This window comes from Salmo salar, chromosome 15 (genome assembly GCF_965601325.2).
Source record: "Salmo salar chromosome 15, fSalSal1, whole genome shotgun sequence".
NCBI classification, from domain to species: domain Eukaryota; kingdom Metazoa; phylum Chordata; class Actinopteri; order Salmoniformes; family Salmonidae; genus Salmo; species Salmo salar.
Genome location: NC_138305.1, coordinates 62,111,146 through 62,133,511, shown reverse-complemented (window position 1 = coordinate 62,133,511; position 22,366 = coordinate 62,111,146). Strand labels below are relative to the sequence as shown.

Below are 22,366 nucleotides of genomic sequence, written 5' to 3'. Positions count from 1 at the left end.
AAATGGGCACGAATTTTTTTCAAAATGCGCTGTGGCGCCCCCATCCTAGGCGACCGTCAAGAGGATAACTCGCTAATGTTCAGTCTCTGGATAATAAAGTAGACGAGCTCAGGGTAAGAATCTCCTTCCAGAGAGACATCAGGGATTGTAATATACTCTGTTTCACGGAAACATGGCTCTCTCAGGATATACTGTCTTTGTCCATACAGCCAGCTGGGTTCTCAGTATATCGCTCAGACAGGAATAAAGAATTCTCCGGGAAGAAGAAAGGTGGGGGTGTATGTTTCATGATTAACCACTCATGGTGTGATTGTGATAACATACAGAAACTCAAGTCATTTTGTTCACCCGACCTAGAATACCTCACAAGCAAATGCCGACCGTATTACCTCCCAAGAGAATTATCTTCGGTTATAGTCACAACCGTGTATATTCCCCCTAAAGCCGATACCAAGATGGCCCTCAAAGAACTTCACAAGACTTTATTCAGACTGGAAACCACATATCCAGAGGTCACATTTATTGTAGCTGGGTATTTTAACAAAGCAAAGTTGAGGAAAATGCTACCGAAGTTCTATCAACACATTGACTGTAGTACTCACTGCTACTCCAACTTCCGGGATGCCTACAAGGCACTCCCCTGCCCTCCCTTCGTCAAATCTGATAACAACTCCATTTTGCTCCTCCCTTCCTATAGGCAGAAACTCAAACAGGAAGTACCCGTGCTAAGGGCTATTCAACGCTGGTCTGACCAATCGTAATCCACGCATCAAGATTGTTTTGACCACGCAAACTGGGATATGTTCAGGGTAGCCTCCGAGAATAATATCGACGAATATACTGATACGGTGACTGAGTTTATCAGGAAGTGTATAGGAGATGTTGTACCCACTGTGACTATTAAAACCTACCCTAACCAGAAACCAGGGATAGATGGCAGCATGCGCACAAAACTGAAAACGCGAACCACCACATTTAACCATGGCAAGGTGCCTGGGAATATGGCCAAATACAAACAGTGCAGTGATTCCAACCATAAGGCAATCAGAGGCAAAACACCAGTATAGAGACGAAGTGGAGTCGCAATTCAACCGCTCAGACACAAGATGTATGTGGCAGGATCTACAGACAATCACGGACTACAAAGGAAAAACCAGCCTCATCGCAAACACCGACGTCTTGTTTCTGGACAAGCTGAACACCTTCTTCGCCCACTTTGAGGATAACACAGTGCCACCGACGTGGCTTGCTACCAAAGAGATGACTATCGCCCCAAGGGACTCACTTCTGTCATCATGAAGTTCTTTGAAGAGGCTAATTAAGGATCATATCCCCTCTACCTTAGCTGAGACCCTAGACCCATTTAAAATAATCTCTCACTCAATGTCAACAAAGGAGCTGATCGTGGACTTCAGGAAACAGCAGTGGGAGCACGCCCCTATCCACATCGATGGGACCGCAGTGGAGCAGGTGGAAAGCTTCAAGTTCCACAGCATACACATCATTGACGATCTGAAATGGTCCACCCACACAGAAAGTGTGGTGAAGAAGGCGCAACAGTGCTTCTTCAAGGAGGCTGAAGAAATTTTACAGATGCACAATTGAGAGCCTGCTGTCGGGCTGTATCACCGCCTAGTACGCTATCATCCAGAAGGTGAGGTCAGTACAGGTGCACTGAGAGACTGAAAAACAGCTTCTATCTCAAGGCCATCAGATTGTTAAATAGCCATCACAAGGCAGCTTCCACCCGGTTACGTAACCCTGCACCTTAGATGCTGCTTCCCAATAGCCATGAAATCACTGGTCACTTTAATAATGGAACACTAGTCACTATACTAATGTTTACATATTTTTGCTTTACTCATCTCATATGTATACACTGTATTCTATTCTACTGTATATTAGTCTATGCCACTCCGACATTGCTCATTCTAATATTTATATATTCCTTCATTCCATTCTTTTACTTTTAGGTTGTGAGTATTGCGTGTATTGTTGTTAATTGTTAGATATTACTGCACTGTTGGAGCTAGAAACACAAGCATTTCGCTACACCCTCAATAACATCTGCTAAACATGTGTATGTGTAACCGGTGTGAAATGGCTAGATAGTTGGCTAATAGCGTTTCAATCTGTGACGTCACTCACTCTGAGACCTTGAAGTAGTTGTTTCCCTTGCCACGGCTTTTGTGGAGCGATGGGTAACAGTGCTTCAAGGGTGACTGTTGTCGATGTGTGCAGAGGGTCCCTGGTTTGAGCCCAAGTACGGGCAAGGAGAGGGACAGAAGCAAAACTGTTACGTATATGTGACAAATCAATTTGATTTTATTTGATTTGGCACATCAAGGAAATTGTAGTCTACTGCTCAGATGGGTTAAATGGAAACTGAAATGTGGACACTGACGATGGATCTATAACATCTCACACATAGCCTTAATATTAACTCCTGCCGAATTAAGCATTTTTTGCATTAAAGTGATACACTAAATGTAGGCAAAATTTGGACTCTGGAACTGGAGTGGAGAAATATGATTTATTTCTTTTAGCATCTTGAGAGAATGTGAATGTTCAGTAAGATACTGTCTTTAGCAGTGGAGGCTCCTCAGAAGAGGAAGAGGAGGACCATCCTCCTCAGTGAATTTCATACAAATACAAATTGTGAAACATTAAAAAGGTTATCCTTTTTAGATAAAACTATACTAAATATATTAACATGTCACCAAATAATTGATAAAAACACATTGTTTTGCATTGAAGGTCTACAGTAGCCTCAGATGCACTCTGTAGGGTAGCACCATGGTGTAACCAGAGGACAGCTAGCTACTGTCCTCCTCTGGGTATATTGACTTCAAAACAAAACCTAGGAGGCTCATGGTTCTCACCCTCTTCCATAGACTTACACAGTAATTATGACAAGGTGCTCCAACTTATTAGAGCTCTTACAGCATGAACTGACATGTTGTCCACCCAATCAAACGATCAGAGTACTGATCAGAGTACTGATCAGAGTACGATCAGAGTACTGAAAGCATAAACTACAGCTAGCTAGCACTGCAGTGCATAAAATGTGGTGAGTAGTTGACTCAAAGAGAGAGAAAGATAATAGTTGAACAGTTTTAAACAAATTAATTTATTCCAAAATATGGAGAAGCAAGAGAGAGAGAGCTAACTATATTTGGTTGACTTTTTTAGTTTTACTTTCACTTTCACTTAGCTAGTGAATGCAGCTAGCTAGTTTAGCCTACTCAAACAACCGGCTCAAACAGAGAGGGATGCTATGTTAGATAGATGGCTATCCAACACTGGAACTCTTCTAAGTCAAGGTAAGCTTTTGGTTTTATAAATGTATTGTCCCCGGGCCCGCCGGTGTAACTGCTAAACTGCTTTCTGACTGTACACTGTATTGCATGATTGTAGCGAGTTTACTAACGCGTTAGGTCTAGTAGCTATGTTGACCATGATGTTAGCGGTCATGATATGAAGGTTTGGCTTGTAAAGTTTTTTGGCCTGGTCACAGACAGCTGCTATGTTGTGCACTGAAGTCTTCAAGCGAAGGGAAAAGGTGAGAGGAGGAGAGCGCGTAGATAGTTGCAAGAAGGAATTATATATACAACGAGCAAAGTGACCATGCTGTTTTTATGTGGCTGCTATGTAAGTGAACTGTGTTTGCATGTGATCAGGGGTGCATTCATTCCGCTGATTCTGTTGAAAAAAAATTCTTAAACGGAAGCACTGTCTGCCACCTTGATTACTCAAAAATCTCTCAACCTGTGCACCTATGTTGTAAACTTTCATTCATACTGTAGGCTAGGTTGTAGCAAACACATGATGGGTACAGGGAAAATTTTAGTATCATGTAATAGCCTAAACCTATTGATTTTACATTGAGCTGGGTGAATGGAATATCAATGACAGTAATCCAATATGCTGTAATATAAATAATAGCAATAAAAAATGATCATCCTCCCTAATCTTATATGGCATGGACCACCACTGGTCTGTAAAAGGTGCTGTCTTTATCAGCATAATAAAAGCTGAAAGTATTTAAACTACATAAAATATGCATCCAATACAAACTGAAATATTATCAGAAACATGTTGGGTCGTTTTCACAGCTTTCTATTTCCTGGTTAAACTGATGTCATTTTGAAATGGTGCACAGAAAATCATTCAATTTTTTTTGTTATTGCATTTTCTCCCTGGTCCCCTAACGTCTTTGCTCTGCATTCTATTGATTTATGACATTATTCTGGTGAGCAAGAGTTTATTTAGTCTTGTAGGGTAACATACAATGACAGAAGAGAAGCTGCATGTATCTAATTATAGACAAGTTGACTAACAAATAGCCTACCAAAATGTCAGAAATTATACGCAGAAACATATCTAAATCAGGCCCCCAAAAATACTGCAGCCCCTGTCAAAAAATCATTACACCATTTATGACTGTAGCCTACAGCGCATTTTCTTTATTAGTGGGTTAGGGCTGGGTGCGGGCCACAGATTTTCAGTTTATCACATATAGTCGGGCGGTTGCGGATGATTATTAGCAATTGCGGGCGGGTGAACAAATAGCTGACCCGCGTAGGGCTGCGGCGGTGATTACATTTTGTCAGCTAGTGATTGTCAAGCAAATAACTGCTGGTCTCTAGGTAATTGACCATTCATGAACCTAAACACATTTAGCATCTCCTGGCTTCCACACCTACAAGCCACTGATCCAGACCGTTAGAACATCTACTGTACATTTTAAAAAGTCTAATAAATCAATTTAATATAGTTTACACCATCACAATAAATCCATTATGTATGTTAGACAGGTCTAAAGAAACATGATATGAAGAAAATGTCATCTATTTCAGAAGAACAGAATAGCATATTCTGAGTTTTCCTTATGTTAGGCCCTGATCTGGATTTGCCATAATATGCCAATTGGCTGTGGGCAACATTAGTTCATTTAGCAGACAAGATTTGCTTAGAATTCCGTGGAATTATTTGATATTATTTTATAGTATGAAGAATACAATTGAACATAGTTGAATAAAATAGAAAGAATGATTTCAAACGATTTCTGAGAGTGTGCACGCACGCAGCTATTCTGTGTTGAGCTGTTAACAAAGAAACAGGTCCTCCTGTATGCTTAATTTAGATTTATTTATGTGATACAAACGTTGGGCTACATGTTTTGATTTGTATTACATTCTAATGCTGCATGATGCAACTCCAATGTATATCTGAAAAAAGTCACATGAAAGGCATGAGCTCTGCTTTGTTTCATGCACAGGCTGCACACACTTCATCAGTCTGTCATTCACAATTTGACAAGCACTTGATAATGCCCAAATTTCCTGGTGGCATCCACCTAGTGTGGCCGTAATGCCTGGCCGTAATGCCATATAAAAAACTCCATGCCTTTTGCGGACAGTGACCGTTGTGCCCGTGGGCTGAATACATTGATGTCAGATGGATTAGAGGGACAATAGAGTGCTGAGTACCAGGCAATTAACACATTTGGAAGGCTACTAATGAACATCAGCAGCATCAGAGCTTGGAGAAGCCCAGTTATCGTGACTAAACGGTCAAGTGAAATTTGACTGCGGTCATGACTCTTTACTGCCAGTGTTGCGGTAATACGGTCACAGTAATAGCCCCTAGACCCGCGCCCTACTAATACACACAATACCCCATAATGTCAAAGTGTAATTATGTTTTTAGAAGTCAATAAGTATTCAAACCCTTTGTTATGCCACGCCTAAATAAGTAGTCCAAATCTGATTAACCTGATGTGGATAGGGGGCAGTATTTTCACGGCCGGATGAAAAAACTCTTGCCCAGAAACGAGAATATGCATATTATTAGTAGATTTGGATAGAGAACACTCTGAAGTTTCTAAAACTGTTTGAATGGTGTCTGTGAGTATAACAGAACTCATATGGCAGGCAAAAACCTGAGAAAAAGTCAACCAGGAAGTGTGGGATCTGAGAAATGTAGTTCTTCTTTCTAGTCCCTTTCGAAACTACAGTATCTGTGCTGTTACGTTGCACTTTCTAAGGCTTCCATTGGCTGTCTAAAGCCTTCAGAAAGTGGACTGAGCCTTCTCCTGTCTCTGGGCAGAGTATAGGAGCTCAATTACTGAGTGGTCTGCCTGAGGACAAAGAGATTGGATATGCGCATTCCCGCGAGCACGCTGTTTTTCTTTTTCTCCTTGAATGAATACACTATTGTCCACTTGGAATATTATCGCAATTTTACGTTAAAAATACCATAGAAATAGATTTTAAACAGCGTTTGACATGCTTCTAGGTATGGTAATGGAACATCTTGACTTTTTGTGTCTCGAAATGCGCTCGCGCGTTACCCTTTTGGATAGTGACCTGAACGCACGAACAAAACGGAGGTATATGGACATTACTATGGATTATTTCGAACAAAAACAACATTTCTTGTGGAAGTAGCATTCCTGGGAGTGCATTCTGACGAAGATCAGCAAAGGTAATACAATATTTCTTATACTAATTCTGAGTTTAGTTTGCCCCGAACTTGGCGGGTGTCTGAATCGCTGTGATGGCGAGCTATGTACTCAGAATATTGAAAAATGTGCTTTCGCCGAAAAGCTATTTTATAATCTGACACAGCAATTGCATAAAGGAGTTCTGTATCTATAATTCTTAAAATAATTGTCATGTATTTTGTCAACGTTTATGATGAGTATTTTTGTAAATTCACCAGAAGTTTTTGGTGGGAATACATTTTCTGAACATCCCGTGCCAATGTAAAAAGCTGTTTTTGGATACAAATATGAACTTCATTGAACAAAACATACATGTATTGTATAACATAATGTCCTAGGAGTGTCATCTGATGAAGATCATCAAAGGTTAGTGCTACATTTAGCTGTGTTTTGGGTTTTATTGACATATATGCTTGCTTGGAAAATGGCTGTGTGGTTATTTTGGTCTATGTACTCTCCTAACATAATCTAATGTTTTGCTTTCGCTGTAAAGCCTTTTTGAAATCGGACAATGTGGTTAGATTAACGAGAGTCTTATCTTTAAAATGGTGTAAAATTGTTTGAGAAAATTGAATTGTGGTATTTTAGTAGTTTTTGTATTTCGCGCCATGCGATCCCATTGGCTGTTGGCTAGGACGCCTAGATGCAAGAGGTTAACGAGTCACATAATAAGTTGCATGGACTCACTCTGTGTACAATAATAGTGTTTAACATAATTTTTGAATGACTACCTCATCTCTGTACCCTACACATAGTTGTCTGTAAAGTCCCTCCGTCGAGCAGTGAATTTCAAACACAGATTCAATCACCAAGACTAGGGAGGTTTTCCAATAGCTCTCAAAGAAGGGAACCTATTGGTAGATGGGTAAAAATAAAAAAAGCAGACATTGAATACCCCTTTGGTCATGGTGAAGTTATAATTACACTTTTGATGGCGTATCAATACACCCAGTCACTACAAAGATACAGGCGTCCTTCCCAACTTGTTGCCGAAAAGGAAGGAAACCGCTGAGGGATTTCACCATGAAGCAAATGGTGACTTCAAAACAGTTACAGAGTTTAGCGGCTGTGAAAGGAGAAAACTAGGGATGGATCAACAACATTGTAGTTACGCCACAACACTAACCAAAATGACAGAGTGAAAAGAATGAAGTCTGTACAGAATAAAAAATATTCCAAAACACGCATCCTGATTGCAATAAGGCATTAAATTGAAATTGATGGAAATTAAATTAACTTTACATTATACTGTATCCTGAATACAAAGTCTTATGTTTGGAGCAAATCCAACAGAACACACCACTGAGTATGACTCTTCATATTGTCGTGACTTGACTTTGACATGAATCTGAAGACATTTATTTATGTAATTAACTATGTTTAATTGTTACCCGGTTTAATGAGTCATGCAACAATTAACGCATTAGGATCCGGGGCACCACGAGACCAGTTCTTTAAAGAGTTACCATCTCCTGAATTAAACTCTAAAAGGTCCTATCACATCTATAAACAGTCAACGTATTAATCATAACCTCGTATCATATCATCATTCTGAACAGTCGTAACCGCCTTCATCTGCAAAAACCCAAGCCATATATATGATTCAGTACTACACAAATTGGTTTAATTATTTATTTTCTACCTAATTAAATGGGAACACAGGATAAACAATCACACTTTGCACCGGTTATTGACTGAATACTTAATACGCTGAAAACAGGTCCCTAGCGGAATGACAACAACATGGCTGCTTGTTAAAGAAGAGATGGAGAGGGAGAGAGAGAGTGACATAGACACTTAAAATTGGTACATTCAGAAACTACTCTCACCTACAGTAACCATATACTTTGCACACAAACCGCCGCCCGCTTTGAGTAAGAAATCATGAATGTATTTACGTAAAATGCCTGGGTTCGACGGGGATCTCTCTCAGTGAATAGGGTAGCCTTGGAAAGGCAGTTGGGCCTTTTCGCAGCACGCTTGTAAGACTCTGATTGTCCGAAATGGTTCCGACAAGTCTTCTACTGTTGTCCATCTCTGTAGTTGTCCGTTATCCGGTGACTTGTCGTGTAGTCCTGAACAGAACTACAGAGTTGACTTTCCCTCCATTCACTCTTGAAGAGGCTTCTTTGAAGATAGGCTGAGCAGAGTAACAGGAGGGTCCTACTTAAATTAGCTTTCATAGATACTTCACTTTGGACAGCTAATCAGCCATACCAGTGATTGTCTGGGAGGGGAGTATATCGTCTCCACCTTGTGTTGAGATTCAAAGTTCAAACCACTTTAAACGTGCAGCTGCAGCTTCACATCTTTCTGGTCTGATGTGTTTTTTCTTAACCCATCATTTATACAATTTGCTCAAAAAGGGGAGGTTCCAACAGGTTGACATGCTCTCTGACCTCACTCAGGGCGGTGACTACTCACTGTACAAAGTTATATATTTATTTAATCTCTTATAGCTTCTCAAATCACATCCCTCTCTTAACAAAAATACTTAAATCATTGTTCATATTACATGCACAACGCATTGTAAGGAAACTTCATATAGTGGGTATACTTTCCAAGTTACAGTATTTCCTTTGTTTCCTTTATGACGTTGTAAATGACTTCACAAAATAACCAACAAAATCAAATTTGACCATTCCCCACGTTCTATGTTAGAAATATTGTTGCAGTATTGATTTACAACAGGACGTGAGTTGTTAACCCCCCCCCCCCCCCCCCCCCCCTAGTTATCCCCCCCCCCTCTAAGGTGAGAAGGTGTCTGATTGAAGTTAATCATTGCAAACCTGATCTGACCTATTTGGATTCTTGTGGACAGTCAATATTTTCAAGCATTTTGGTGGCTGCATCATGTTATGGGTATGCTTGTCATTGGCAAGGACCAGGGACTTTTATTAGGATACAAATAAATGGAATAGAGCTAAGCACAGAAATCTTTGAGGAAAACCTGGATCAAATCAAATTGTATTTGTCACATGCGCCAATACAACAGGTGTAGAGACCTCACCGTCAAATGCTTACTTACAAATCGCTAACCAACAATGCAGTTCAATAAATAGATAAGAAAATATTAACTAAATAAACTGAAGTAAAATAAAAATAAAAACATTAAATAAAATCAAAAAGTAACACAAGAAAATTACATAACAATAAAAAGGCTATATACAGGGGGTACCGGTACCGATGTCAACGTGCGGGGTTACAGGTTAGTCGAGGTCATTTGTAAAGTGACTATGTATAGATAATAAACAGCGTGTAGCAGCAGTGTTGGGGGGGTCAATGTAAATAATCCGGGTGGCCATTTGATTAATTGTTATAGTCTTATGGCTTGGGGGTAGAAGCTGTTAAGGAGCCTTTTGGTCCTAGACTTGGCGCTTCGGTTCCGCTTGTCGTGCGGTAGCAGAGAGAACGGTCTATGACTTGGGTGACTGGAGTCTTTGACAATTTTTTGGGCCTTCCTCTGACACCGCCTAATATATAGGTCCTGGATGTCAGAAAGCTTGGCCCCAATGATGTACTGGGCCGTACGCACTACCCTCTGTAGCGCCTTACGGTCAGATGCCGTGCAGTTTCTATACCAGGCGGTGGCATATCAGTCTACTTTCCAACAGACACTAGGAGACAAATTCACCTTTCAGCAGGACAATAACCTAAAACACAAGGCTAATATTACACTGGAGTTGCTTACCAAGACAACATTGAATGTTCCTAAGTGGCCTAGTTACAGTTTAAAACTTAAATTGGCTTAAAAATCTATGGCAAGACTTGAAAATGCCAGTCTAGCAATGATCAACAACCAACTTGACAGAGCTTGAAGAATTTTTTTAAGAATAATGCTCAAATATTGTACAATCCAGTTGTGCAAAGCTCTTACAGACTTACCCAGAAAGACTCACAGCTGTAATCGTGATTCTAAAATGTAATGAAATTAATGTTTAATTTTTTATATATTTTTTTCCTTCCACTTTGACATTACAAAGTATTTTATGTAGATTGTTGACCAAAAAGTACAAAGAAATACATTTTATCCCACCTTGTAACACAACAAAATGTGGAAAAAGTCAAGGGGTGTGAAAACTTTCTGAAGGCCCTTCACACAGAGTCACACAGAGACACCCACACGCCCACACAAACACATGTTTGTGCGTGTATGGGTTAAGCGTGTATGGGTTGAAGTGTTTGAAATGTTGAGTTCAGTTTTTGGAAACAGAGAGTGAAAGTGAGAAAAGCAGGGGATAGGATAAAGAGGGGAGAGGAGGACACACTGTTCAGTAGAGCATATATAAGAGTGTGTTGACGTGTCCCTTTAGTCAGGGAATACCATGGCAGCTCCAGGACTGTCAGGCACTACTCCTCAGAGACCCATACTGTCACCCGTTCCTCTCCTCCACCTCTCTTTTTCCTCTACTTGTCTACCCCGAACAACCTTCCCTTTCTCTACTCACTCTTTCCTTCCTCTCGTCTATCCCCTCACGTCTCCTTCTCTCCTAACCCCCCACCCCTCCTCTATCATTTCCACTCCTCTCCTCCCCCCTGTCCTCTTTTCCCATTCTGGCTTTTTCTCTCCCTCTCATCTCCTTTCCCCTCTCCTCCTCCCTTTCCTCTCAGCACTGTCGAGACAGGACATCTGTACATGCCCAACACTGATCTTAACAGACATCTGTTCCGTCCCTCAATATGAGACAGGAAGAGACAGGATTGGGAAAATGCTACAAAACTCAAGATTGAATTATGCAAGAGCTCTAGAGCAGAAACAAAATGGAGGATGTCAACAGCAACACAAATATTTGACCCTGCTGGTCATCTATGAACATTTGAACATCTTGGCCATGTTCTGTTATAATCTCCACCCGGCACAGCCAGAAGAGGACTGGCCACCCCTCATAGCCTGGTTCCTCTCTAGGTTTCTTCCTAGGTTCCGGCCTTTCTAGGGAGTTTTTCCTAGCCACCGTGCTTCTACACCTGCATTGCTTGCTGTTTGGGGTTTTAGGCTGGGTTTCTGTACAGCACTTTGTGACCTCAGCTGACGTAAGAAGGGCTTTATAAATACATTTGATTTGATTTGACAAATACCCAGTGAAATAGCACAGTATCTTACAAATACTTCAACCCATGCTGAAGAGACCTACTAAATAAGAGTCAGATAGTGATTCACATCCTTTCTCCTTCACACCTGCAGTTACTGAAGCCACCAGGTGTGGATGAAGCCTAGAGGTGACTAAGAGGCTCTTTGATAGCTATGTCCATTCCACCACAAGCCGTTGTGACAGTGTGACGAGGAGAAGAGGCTGGTGTTGACACTCACAGTTCGATGGCTTTGTTCCACATGATGACGTAGCCTGAGAGTGTGAAGGACTCCACGTTGACGATGTGGATGTTTCCTTTCTCTGTGCCGATGTACAGCCATTTACTTTGGAAGGGCAGGTGGACGAACGTGATCCTGGAAGATGGAGAGAAATGAGAACGTTTATGTAGGAGTTAAGAGACAGAGAAATAGACACAGAGAGGTAGTAAAAGTAGTAGCATTAGACAAAGAGAGAGAAAAAAGAGAAAGACAGAAGTGTTTTGCTGATGATATCCTATTTGCATTTAAAAGACAGAAACTGTGCAGTTTAAGAATCTTCCTTGTTTTCTACAGTGAGCTAATAATGCTGAGCTGAGACCAAGGTGACGGTAGAGGTGTTTAAAACTGTATTGGGCACCTAATTACCGGACTGGTACGAGAGAAGAGGACTGGACCAGAACACGTTACCCTTCCTTCCCTGCTCTCCATTTATCCATCTGTTTCATCTTCATTCTTTCATCAATTTGTCCAATAATTCCACTCGTCCTTCAACCATCAATTAATCCATTCATCCATCTCTCTATGTGAAGTTTAATGAACGGTCAAAAGCTTTTGAAACCTACATCAGTCTCTACCTGAGTCAGCTTCTACCCCCAAGCCATAGGACTCCTAATAGGGCTCCTAAATACTCATGACTGCTATTCATGTTTACCCAAACTATCTGCACTGAACCTATCTTGCACTGACTCTTTGCACAATCACAAGACTACACACTACCATATACATATTCACACACACTGCACTGACACTCTCACACAAAACCCATACACATTCACTACATACCCACATAACACACACGCATACCGACAACACAAACACACATACAAACATACCTCCACCTTACCTGTCACCCTAGACCCACTTCGATTTGCTTACCGCCCCAATAGGTCCACAGACAATGCAATTGGCATCACACTGCACTCTGCCTTATGCCATCTGGTTCAGAGGAAAACCTATGTAAAAATGCTGTTTATTGACTATAGCGCAGCATTCAACACCATAGTACCCTCCAACATCATCATTAAGCTCAAGGGCATGGGTCTGAACCCCACCCTGGACTTCCTAACGGAGCGCCCCCAAGGTGGTGAAGGTAGGAAACAACATCTACACTTCACTGATCCTCAACACTGGGGCCCCACAAGGGTGTGTGCTCAGCCCCCTCCTGTACTCCCTGTTCACCCATGACTCCATGGTCATGCACGCCTCCAAATCAATCATGAAGTTTGCAGACGACACAACAGTAGTAGGCTTGATTACAAACAATGACGAGACAGCCTACAGGGAGGAGGTGAAGGCTCTGGGAGTGTGGTGTCAGGAAAATAACCTCTGACTCAAGGTCAACAAAACAAAGGAGATGATCGTGGACTTCAGGAAACAGCAGAGGGAGCACTCCCCTATCCACATCGATGGGACAGCAGTGGAGAAGGTGGAAAGTTTTAAGTCCCGGGCATACATATCACTGACAAACTGAAATAGTCCACCCACACAGACAGTGTGGTGAAGAAGGCGCAACAGCGCCTCTTCAACCTCAGGAGGCTGAAGAAATTTGGCTTGTCACCTAAAACCCTCACAAACTTTTACAGATGCACAATTGAGAGCACCCTGTCGGGCTGTATCACCACCTGGTACGGCAACTGCACCGCCCACAATCACAGGGCTCTCCAGAGGGTGGTGCAGTCTGCACAATGCATCACCAGGGGCAAACTACCCGCCCTCCAGGACACCTACAGCACCCGATGTCATAGGAAGGATAAAAAGATCATCAAGGACAACAACCACCCGAGCCACCACCTGTTCATCCCGCTATCATCCCGAAGGCAAGGTCAGTACAGGTGCATCAAAGCTGGGACCGAGAGACGGAAAAACAGCTTCTGTCTCAAGGCCATCAGACTGTTAAACAGCCATCACTAGCACAGAGGCAGCTGCATACAGTACACAGACTTGAAATCATTGGCCTCTTTAATAAATGGAACACTAGTCACTTTAATAATGTTTACATATCTTGCATTACTCATCTCATATGTATATACTGTACTCTATACTATATCTTAGTCTATGCCGCTCTAACATTGCTCATCCATATATTTATATACTGCTCAAAAAAATAAAGGGAACACTTAAACAACACAATGTAACTCCAAGTCAATCACACCTGATTGACAATAAATTTCACATGCTGTTGTGCAAATGGAATAGACAACAGGTGGAAATTATAGGCAATTAGCAAGACACCCCCAATAAAGGAGTGGTTCTGCAGGTGGGGACCACAGACCACTTCTCAGTTCCTATGCTTCCTGGCTGATGTTTTGGTCACTTTTGAATGCTGGCGGTGCTTTCACTCTTGTGGTAGCATGAGACGGAGTCTACAACCCACACAAGTGGCTCAGGTAGTGCAGCTCATCCAGGATGGCACATCAATGCGAGCTGTGGCAAGAAGGTTTGCTGTGTCTGTCAGCGTAATGTCCAGAGCATGGAGGCGCTACCAGGAGACAGGCCAGTACATCAGGAGACGTGGAGGAGGCCATGGGAGGGCAACAACCCAGCAGCAGGACCGCTACCTCCGCCTTTGTGCAAGGAGGAGCAGGAGGAGCACTGCCAGAGCCCTGCAAAATGACCTACAGCAGGCCACAAATGTGCATGTGTCTGCTCAAACGGTCAGAAACAGACTCCATGAGGGTGGTATGAGGGCCCGACGTCCACAGGTGGGGGTTGTGCTTACAGCCCAACACCGTGCAGGACGTTTGGCATTTGCCAGAGAACACCAATATTGGCAAATTCGCCACTGGCGCCCTGTGCTCTTCACAGATGAAAGCAGGTTCATACTGAGCACATGTGACAGACGTGACAGTCTGGAGACGCCGTGGAGAAGTTCTGCTGCCTGCAACATCCTCCAGCATGACCGGTTTGGCGGTGGGTCAGTCATGGTGTGGGGTGGCATTTCTTTGGGGGGCCGCACAGCCCTCCATGTGCTCGCCAGAGGTAGCCTGACTGCCATTAGGTACCGAGATGAGATCCTCAGACCCTTTGTGAGACCATATGCTGGTGCGGTTGGCCCTGGGTTCCTCCTAATGCAAGACAATGCTAGACCTCATGTGGCTGGAGTGTGTCAGCAGTTCCTGCAAGAGGAAGGCATTGATGCTATGGACTGACCCGCCCGTTCCCCAGACCTGAATCCAATTGAGCACATCTGGGACATCATGTCTCGCTCCATCCACCAACGCCACGTTGCACCACAGACTGTCCAGGAGTTGGCGGATGCTTTAGTCCAGGTCTGGGAGGAAATCCCTCAGGAGACCATCCGCCACCTCATCAGGAGCATGCCCAGGCATTGTAGGGAGGTCATTCAGGCACGTGGAGGCCACACACACTACTGAGCCTCATTTTGACTTGTTTTAAGGACATTACATCAAAGTTGGATCAGCCTGTAGTGTGGTTTTCCACTTTAATTTTGAGTGTGACTCCAAATCCAGACCTCCATGGGTTGATAAATTGGATTTCCATTGATTATTTTTGTGTGATTTTGTTTTCAGCACATTCAACTATGTAAAGAAAAAAGTATTTAATAAGATTATTTCATTCATTCAGATCCAGGATGTGTTATTTTAGTGTTCCCTTTATTTTTTTGAGCAGTGTATATTCTTAATTCCATTCCTTTACTGAGATTTGTGAGTATTAAGTATTTGTTGTGAAATTGTTAGATATTACTGCACTGTCGGAACTAGAAGAACAAGCATTTCGCTACACCTGCAATAACATATGCTAAACCTGTGTATGTGTCCAATACAATTTGATACCAACACAACACAAACACACATACACGGTTTTGCACTCATCATACGCTGCTGCTACTCTGTTCTTTATTTTACTCTAATTATTATCTATCCTGATGCCTAGTCACTTTACCTTGCCTTCATGTACATATCTACCTCAAATACCTTATTATTATCTATCCGGATGCCAAGTCACTTTACCCTGCCTTCATGTACATATCTACCTCAAATACCTCATACCCCTGCACACTGACCTGGTACTGGTACTCCCTGTATATAGCTCCATTCTTGTGTATTTTATTCCTTGTGTTACTATTTCTCTTATTTTTCTTTTTATAATAATTGTTTTAAACTCTGTATAGTTTGGAAGGGCTCATAAGCAAGCATTTCATAGTTAAGTCTACACCCGTTATATGACATACAATTTGATTTGATTTTACCTATGACCCAATGGTCATCTAACCCCACTAGTTATTTTGACCTGGAATCAGCACTGTCTTTATAACAAGCCATTCTCAAGTCCTCCTAATGGTACATGAATAAAACAGGACCAAAGTAGGTCAAACCAGTCATCCAATCAGGACTGATATACCTGAACCAAGCACTTCTGATCAGAACCACACTCTCTCAGGGATTTTTATTTTAATTCATTTTTTATTTAACCTTTATTTAACTAGGCAAGTCAGTTTAGAACAAATTCTTATTTTACAATGACGGCCTACCCCGGCCAAACCCTCCCCTAACCTGGACGATGCTGGGCCAATTGTGCGCCGTCCTATGGGACTTCCGATCACAGCTGGTTGTGATACAGCCTGGGATCAAACCAGGGTCTGTAGTGATGCCTCTAGCACTGAGATGCAGTGCCTTAGACCACTCAGCCACTCGGGAGACAAGGGAAGGAGGGTAAGGAAAGAGGAGAGAAAGGATGAGGGGGAGGAAGAAGAATAGCATCATTGTGGAGTAAGCTGAGGGGTGGGTATCTCATGGTGAATGTAGAGGATTCAAGCCCAAATCTGATCCAAAAATGCCCTTAGAAAATGCACACTGCAGCCATTGCAGTCATTTCAGCTTTAACATGAGAATCATGGGCTGTATGTATGCATGACGCATCACACCATCCTTAGATCATTCATCATCATCCATGTCCTATCTCTCCTCTCTCTTCCCTCTTTCTCTCTCTCACCCCTAATAAAAAAAAAACATGTGAAATAGCTGCTTTCACATGTTGATCTTCAATTTCACATGTGGAACCATATTTTCAAATGTATTACATTTAGAGTTCACATGTTAACATGTGAGGAGAATAACATGAGAATAACATGAAAAACAATCACATGAAAAAACATTTGCAGTTTCACATGTAGGAAAACTCCACATGTGAAAATCTCACTTTCACATGTGGAATTGCATATTCACATGTGAAAAACCTTCACATGTGAAAATCTAATTAGCAGTTTTACATGTGAGAAACATTCACATGTGGAATTGCAAGTTCACATGTCGGGGTGAAATAGTGTTATTTTCCTCACGTGAAAAGGTGGTGTTAAGATGTTGCAGTAGCAATATTTCCACATGTGGAATTGCAAATTCATTAATGGCATCCTGTAAAAAAGGTTACTTAGCCTACCAGAGTACTATAATTGAAGTGAGTAAAAAAGATATATATTTTTATTTCTGAGCCATTCACTCCATTATTATTGTAGTCCTCCATGGTGTTGCATTGATATACATGTATACTTAGCACTACCACTAGGGAGAGGCATCTGGAGTGTTCCTGCTGCAGGCACGCTCCTCTCTTCGTCATACATTTTAGAAGGTTACTTTTTATGACATTTGTATCTAATGGTTGCAAGCTAATTGTTAACCGCTAGCTATCTCAGTGATAGGCGATAGCTAGCCTTGCATTTTGTCTTAGCTATCTATTCATGGCTTCTGTTATTGTTAGCTGTCTATTGGTTTTTGTTACTTTTGATACACAGGCCTAAAAGGGATTTTAATGTATTTTAAAATGTGTGAATGTGTTTGCTATTGGAATGAATGTAAACAAATACTTTTACATAATGTATACAGCTAAAAAACAACTGACATTGAAGTTAAAGAAAGTGCGCTTTATCAATTTACCAGATTTTACTAACCGTTACCTTGGACGAAATCAGACGTCAATATTATTGTAATGGTTTTTATATAAAATTCTTAAAAAGCAGCTCAATTTCAGCAAATTCTGAATTTGTGATTAATCGTGATGAATCACAGCAAATCCTGCGATTCATTGGATTAAATGTTTAAACGTTTGACATCCCTATTTTGAATTGAACTGTCAATATGCTGAGATTGAGAGAAATTGATAATAAATGTAATTGGGGCTACTGAGTGGCACAGCGGTCTAAGGCACTGCATCTCAGTGCTAGAGGCGTCACTACAGACCCTGGCTCAATTGCAGGCCTTATCACAACTGGCCATGATTCGGAGTCCCATAGGGCGGCGCACAATTTGTCCAGCGTCATTATAGTTTGGCCGGAGAAGGCCGTCATTGTAAATAAGAATTTGTTCTTAAAACCTCTCTGGGCTATCTACTCAACAGCCAGTGGAATCCCGTGGCGCGTTATTCAAATACCTTAGAAATGCTATTACTTCAATTTCTCAAACATATGACTATTTTACACAATTTTAAAGACAAGACTCTCCTTTATCTAACCACACTATCCGATTTCAAAAAGGCTTTACAACGAAAGCAAAACATTAGATGTCAGCAGAGTACCCAGCCAGAAATAATCAGACACCCATTTTTCAAGCTAGCATATAATGTCACATAAACCCAAACCACAGCTAAATGCAGGACTAACCTTTGATGATCTTCATCAGATGACAATCCTAGGACATTATGTTATACAATACATGCATGTTTTGTTCAATCAAGTTCATACTTATATCAAAAACCAGCTTTTTACATTAGCATGTGACGTTCAGAACTAGCATACCCCCCGCAAACTTCCGGTGAATTTACTAAATTACTCACGATAAACGTTCACAAAAAACATAACAATTATTTTAAGAATTATAGATACAGAACTCCTTTATGCACTCGCTATGTCCGATTTTAAAATAGCTTTTCGGTGAAAGCACATTTTGCAATATTCTGAGTAGATAGCCCAGCCATCACGGGCTAGCTATTTAGACACCCACCAAGTTTAGCCCTCACCAAAGTCAGATTTACTATAAGAAAAATGTTATTACCTTTGCTGTTCTTCGTCAGAATGCACTCCCAGGACTTCTACTTCAATAACAAATGTTGGTTTGGTTCAAAATAATCCATAGTTATGTTCAAATATCCTCTGTTTTGTTCGTGCGTTCAAGACACTATCCGAAGGGTAAATAAGGGTGACGCGCCCGACGCGTTTCGTGACAAAAAATGTCTAAATATTCCATTACCGTACTTCGAAGCATGTCAACCGCTGTTTAAAATCAATTTTTATGCCATTTTTCTCGTAAAAAAGCGATAATATTCTGACCGGGAGTTGTTGTTTTAGTTCAAAGACAGAGAAAATAAAAACATGGGGTCGCCTCGTGCACGCGCCTCAGTCTCATTGTCCTCTGATAGACCACTTACCAAAGGCGCTAATGTTTTTCAGCCAGGGGCTGCAAAGACATCATTCAGCTTTTTCCCGGGTTCTGAGAGCCTATGGGAGCCGTAGGAAGTGTCACGTTACAGCAAAGATCCTCAGTTTTCAATAAAGAGAGTCAAGAAGCCCAAGAAATTGTCAGACAGGCCACTTCCTGTTCAGAATCTTCTCAAGTTTTTGCCTGCCATATGAGTTCTGTTATACTCACAGACACCATTCAAACAGTTTTAGAAACTTTAGGGTGTTTTCGGTCCAAATCAAGCAATTATATGCATATTCTAGTTACTGGGCAGGAGTAGTAACCAGATTAAATCGGGTACGTTTTTTATCCGGCCGTGCAAATACTGCCCCCTAACCCCAACAGGACTTGCCTAGTTAAATAAAGGTAAAAAAAGAGAAACCCAGTGTCATTCCTCTTGTCTAATGTTTAAGACATTGGCTGCTCCCATGGGAAACCCAGATTCTAATCCCACCGGTTATGAAAGCAGATGTGAAATGTAGAATATCATGTGAAATTGGGAAACTATGTGTCTCTGAGTGGTGAGAAATGTCAGAAAACAAAAAAATGTTATTTTTGAAGTTAAATATTTTCAAATGGTTTCAAATAAACGGGAAAAATGTACATCTGAAAACCCATCCATAATTTTTTTTCACATGCAATTTTTCTCATTTCTCTCTCTCTCTCTTTCTGTCCAAGTTCTTTTCCTCCTCTCCAATCTTCCCCTCTCCCTTTCTCTCTCTCTCTTCCAGTGTCCATCTTATGGATTCTCTTTTTCACTTGCACCCCAAACCCAATCCCCCTCCTCCCCTTCTCTATGTGTTTTTCTCCCTCTCTGTCTGTCTCAGTATCTTTCTGTCTGAAAGGCAGTAGTGAGAAGCAATGCATACTGTAAGACTGTACACACACACAAGCATACACGCACACACCTGAGTAGAGCTGGTGCTTGTCTCCGCTCCACTGCTCTGCAGTACCATGAATATATTCATGGGGTTGAGGAGCAGCGTCGGGCTGCTCGACATGCATCACATACACATACACACACCCACATACACAAACACACAATCACAAAGCATAAGAACACTTGCGAACACAAATATACTTACATACCAAAACCCAATCGCTCATTCATACATACACACTTGTTCACACAACAGACGCACACATGCATATCTAGTCATGACAGCTAGTGGCGTTATCACATAGCCATTAGGTGGGAGGCAATTGATTTCAGGTGTTGTGCCATAGACCCATCTGCACTATCAGATGTGACTGTGTGTCTGTGTGATTGTGCTTGTGCTTGTTTTTGCATACATAGCATATGTATGTGTGTATGTGTGTGTGTGTGTGTGTGTGTGTGTGTGTGTGTGTGTGTGTGTGTGTGTGTGTGTGTGTGTGTGTGTGTGTGTGTGTGTGTGTGTGTGTGTGTGTGTGTGTGTGTGTGTGTGTGTGTGTGTGTGTGCGTGTGTGTACGTGCGTGCGTGCGTACAGTGGCTTGCGAAAGTATTCACCCCCTTGGCATTTTTCCTATTTTGTTGCCTTACAACCTGGAATTAAAATAAATGTTGGCGGGTTTGTATCATTTGATTTACACAACATGCCTACCACTTTGAAGATGCTGTGAAACAAACAAGAAATAAGACAAAAAAACTGAAAACTTGAGCATGCATTACTGTTCACCCCCCAAAGTCAATACTTTGTAGAGCCACCTTTTGCAGCAAATACAGCTGCAAGTCTCTTTGGGTATGTCTCTATAAGCTTGGCAAATCTAGCCACTGGGATTTTTGCCCATTCTTCAAGGCAAAACTGCTCCAGCTCCTTCAAGTTGGATGTTTTTTTTCTATTCCTTTATTTAACTAGGCAAGTCAGTTAAGATCAAATACTTATTTTCAATGACGGCCTAGGAACATTGGGTTAACTGCCTTGTTCAGGGGCAGAACAACTTATCTGTATCTTGTCAGCTCAGGGATTCGATCTTACAACCTTTCGGTTACTAGTCCAATGCTCTAGCCACTAGGCTACCTGCCGCCCCACTAGGATACCTGCCAGGTTCGGCTGGTGTACAGCAATCTTTAACTCATACCACAGATTCTCAATTGGATTGAGGTCTGGGCTTTGACTAGGCCATTCCAAGACATTTAAATGTTTCCCCTTAAACCACTCAAGTGTTGCTTTAGCAGTATGCTTAGGGTCATTGTCCTGCTGGAAGGTGAACCTCCGTCCCAGTCTCAAATATAGCCTTCCCTGTAGCTCAGTTGGTAGAGCATGGTGTTTGCAACGCCAGGGTTGTGGGTTTGATTCCCACGGGGGGCCAGCAAAAAAATGTATGAAATGTATGCATTCACTACTGTAAGTCGCTCTGGATAAGAGCGTCTGCTAAATGACTAAAAATGTTAAAAAAAAAAATCTCTGGAAGACTGAAACAGGTTTTCCTCAAGAATTTCCCTGTATTTAGCGCCATCCATCATCTCTTAAATTCTGACCGGTTTCACAGTCCCTGCTGATGAAAAACATATCCACAGCATAATGCTGCCACCACCATGCTTCACTGTGGGGGTGTTGTTCTCGGGGAGATGAGAGGTGTTGGGTTTGGCCAGACATAGCGTTTTCCTTAATGGTCAAAAAGCTACATTTTAGTCTCATCTGACCAGAATACCTTCTTCCATATGTTTTGGCGAACACCAAACGTGTTTGCTTATTTTTTTCTTAAAGTAATGGCTTTTTTTCTGGCCACCCTTTCATAAAGCCAAGCTCTGTGGAGTGTATGGCTTAAAGTGGTCCTATGGACAGATACTCCCATCTCCACTGTGGAGCTTTGCAGCTCCTTCAGAGTTATCTTTGGTCTCTTTGTTGCCTCTGATTAATGCCCTCATTGCCTGGTCCATGAGTTTGGTGGGCGGCACTCTCTTGGCAGGTTTGTTGTGGTGCCATATTCTTTCCATTTTTTAATAATGGATTTAATGTTCAAAGTTTCAGATATTTTTTTACATTTTTACATTTTTTACTTTTTGGGAATTTCTTCAAACAAGTAATTTTTTTCATTTCACTTCACCAATTTGTACTATTTTGTGTATGTCCATTACATGAAATCCAAATAAAAATCTAGTTAAATTACAGGTTGTA

General features: G+C 41.6%; 1 protein-coding gene across 1 annotated transcript in view; it reads right to left on the bottom strand.

Moving 5' to 3' along the window:
* The window catches only part of stxbp5a (syntaxin binding protein 5a (tomosyn)), a 192,661-nt gene that overhangs the window by 79,796 nt on the left and 90,499 nt on the right, over positions 1-22,366 (bottom strand). Inside the window, exon 5 of the mRNA XM_082961931.1 lies at positions 11,817-11,951. Within this exon, the coding sequence (XP_082818057.1) occupies positions 11,817-11,951 (135 nt within the window). The remainder of the gene's footprint in view (positions 1-11,816; positions 11,952-22,366) is intronic.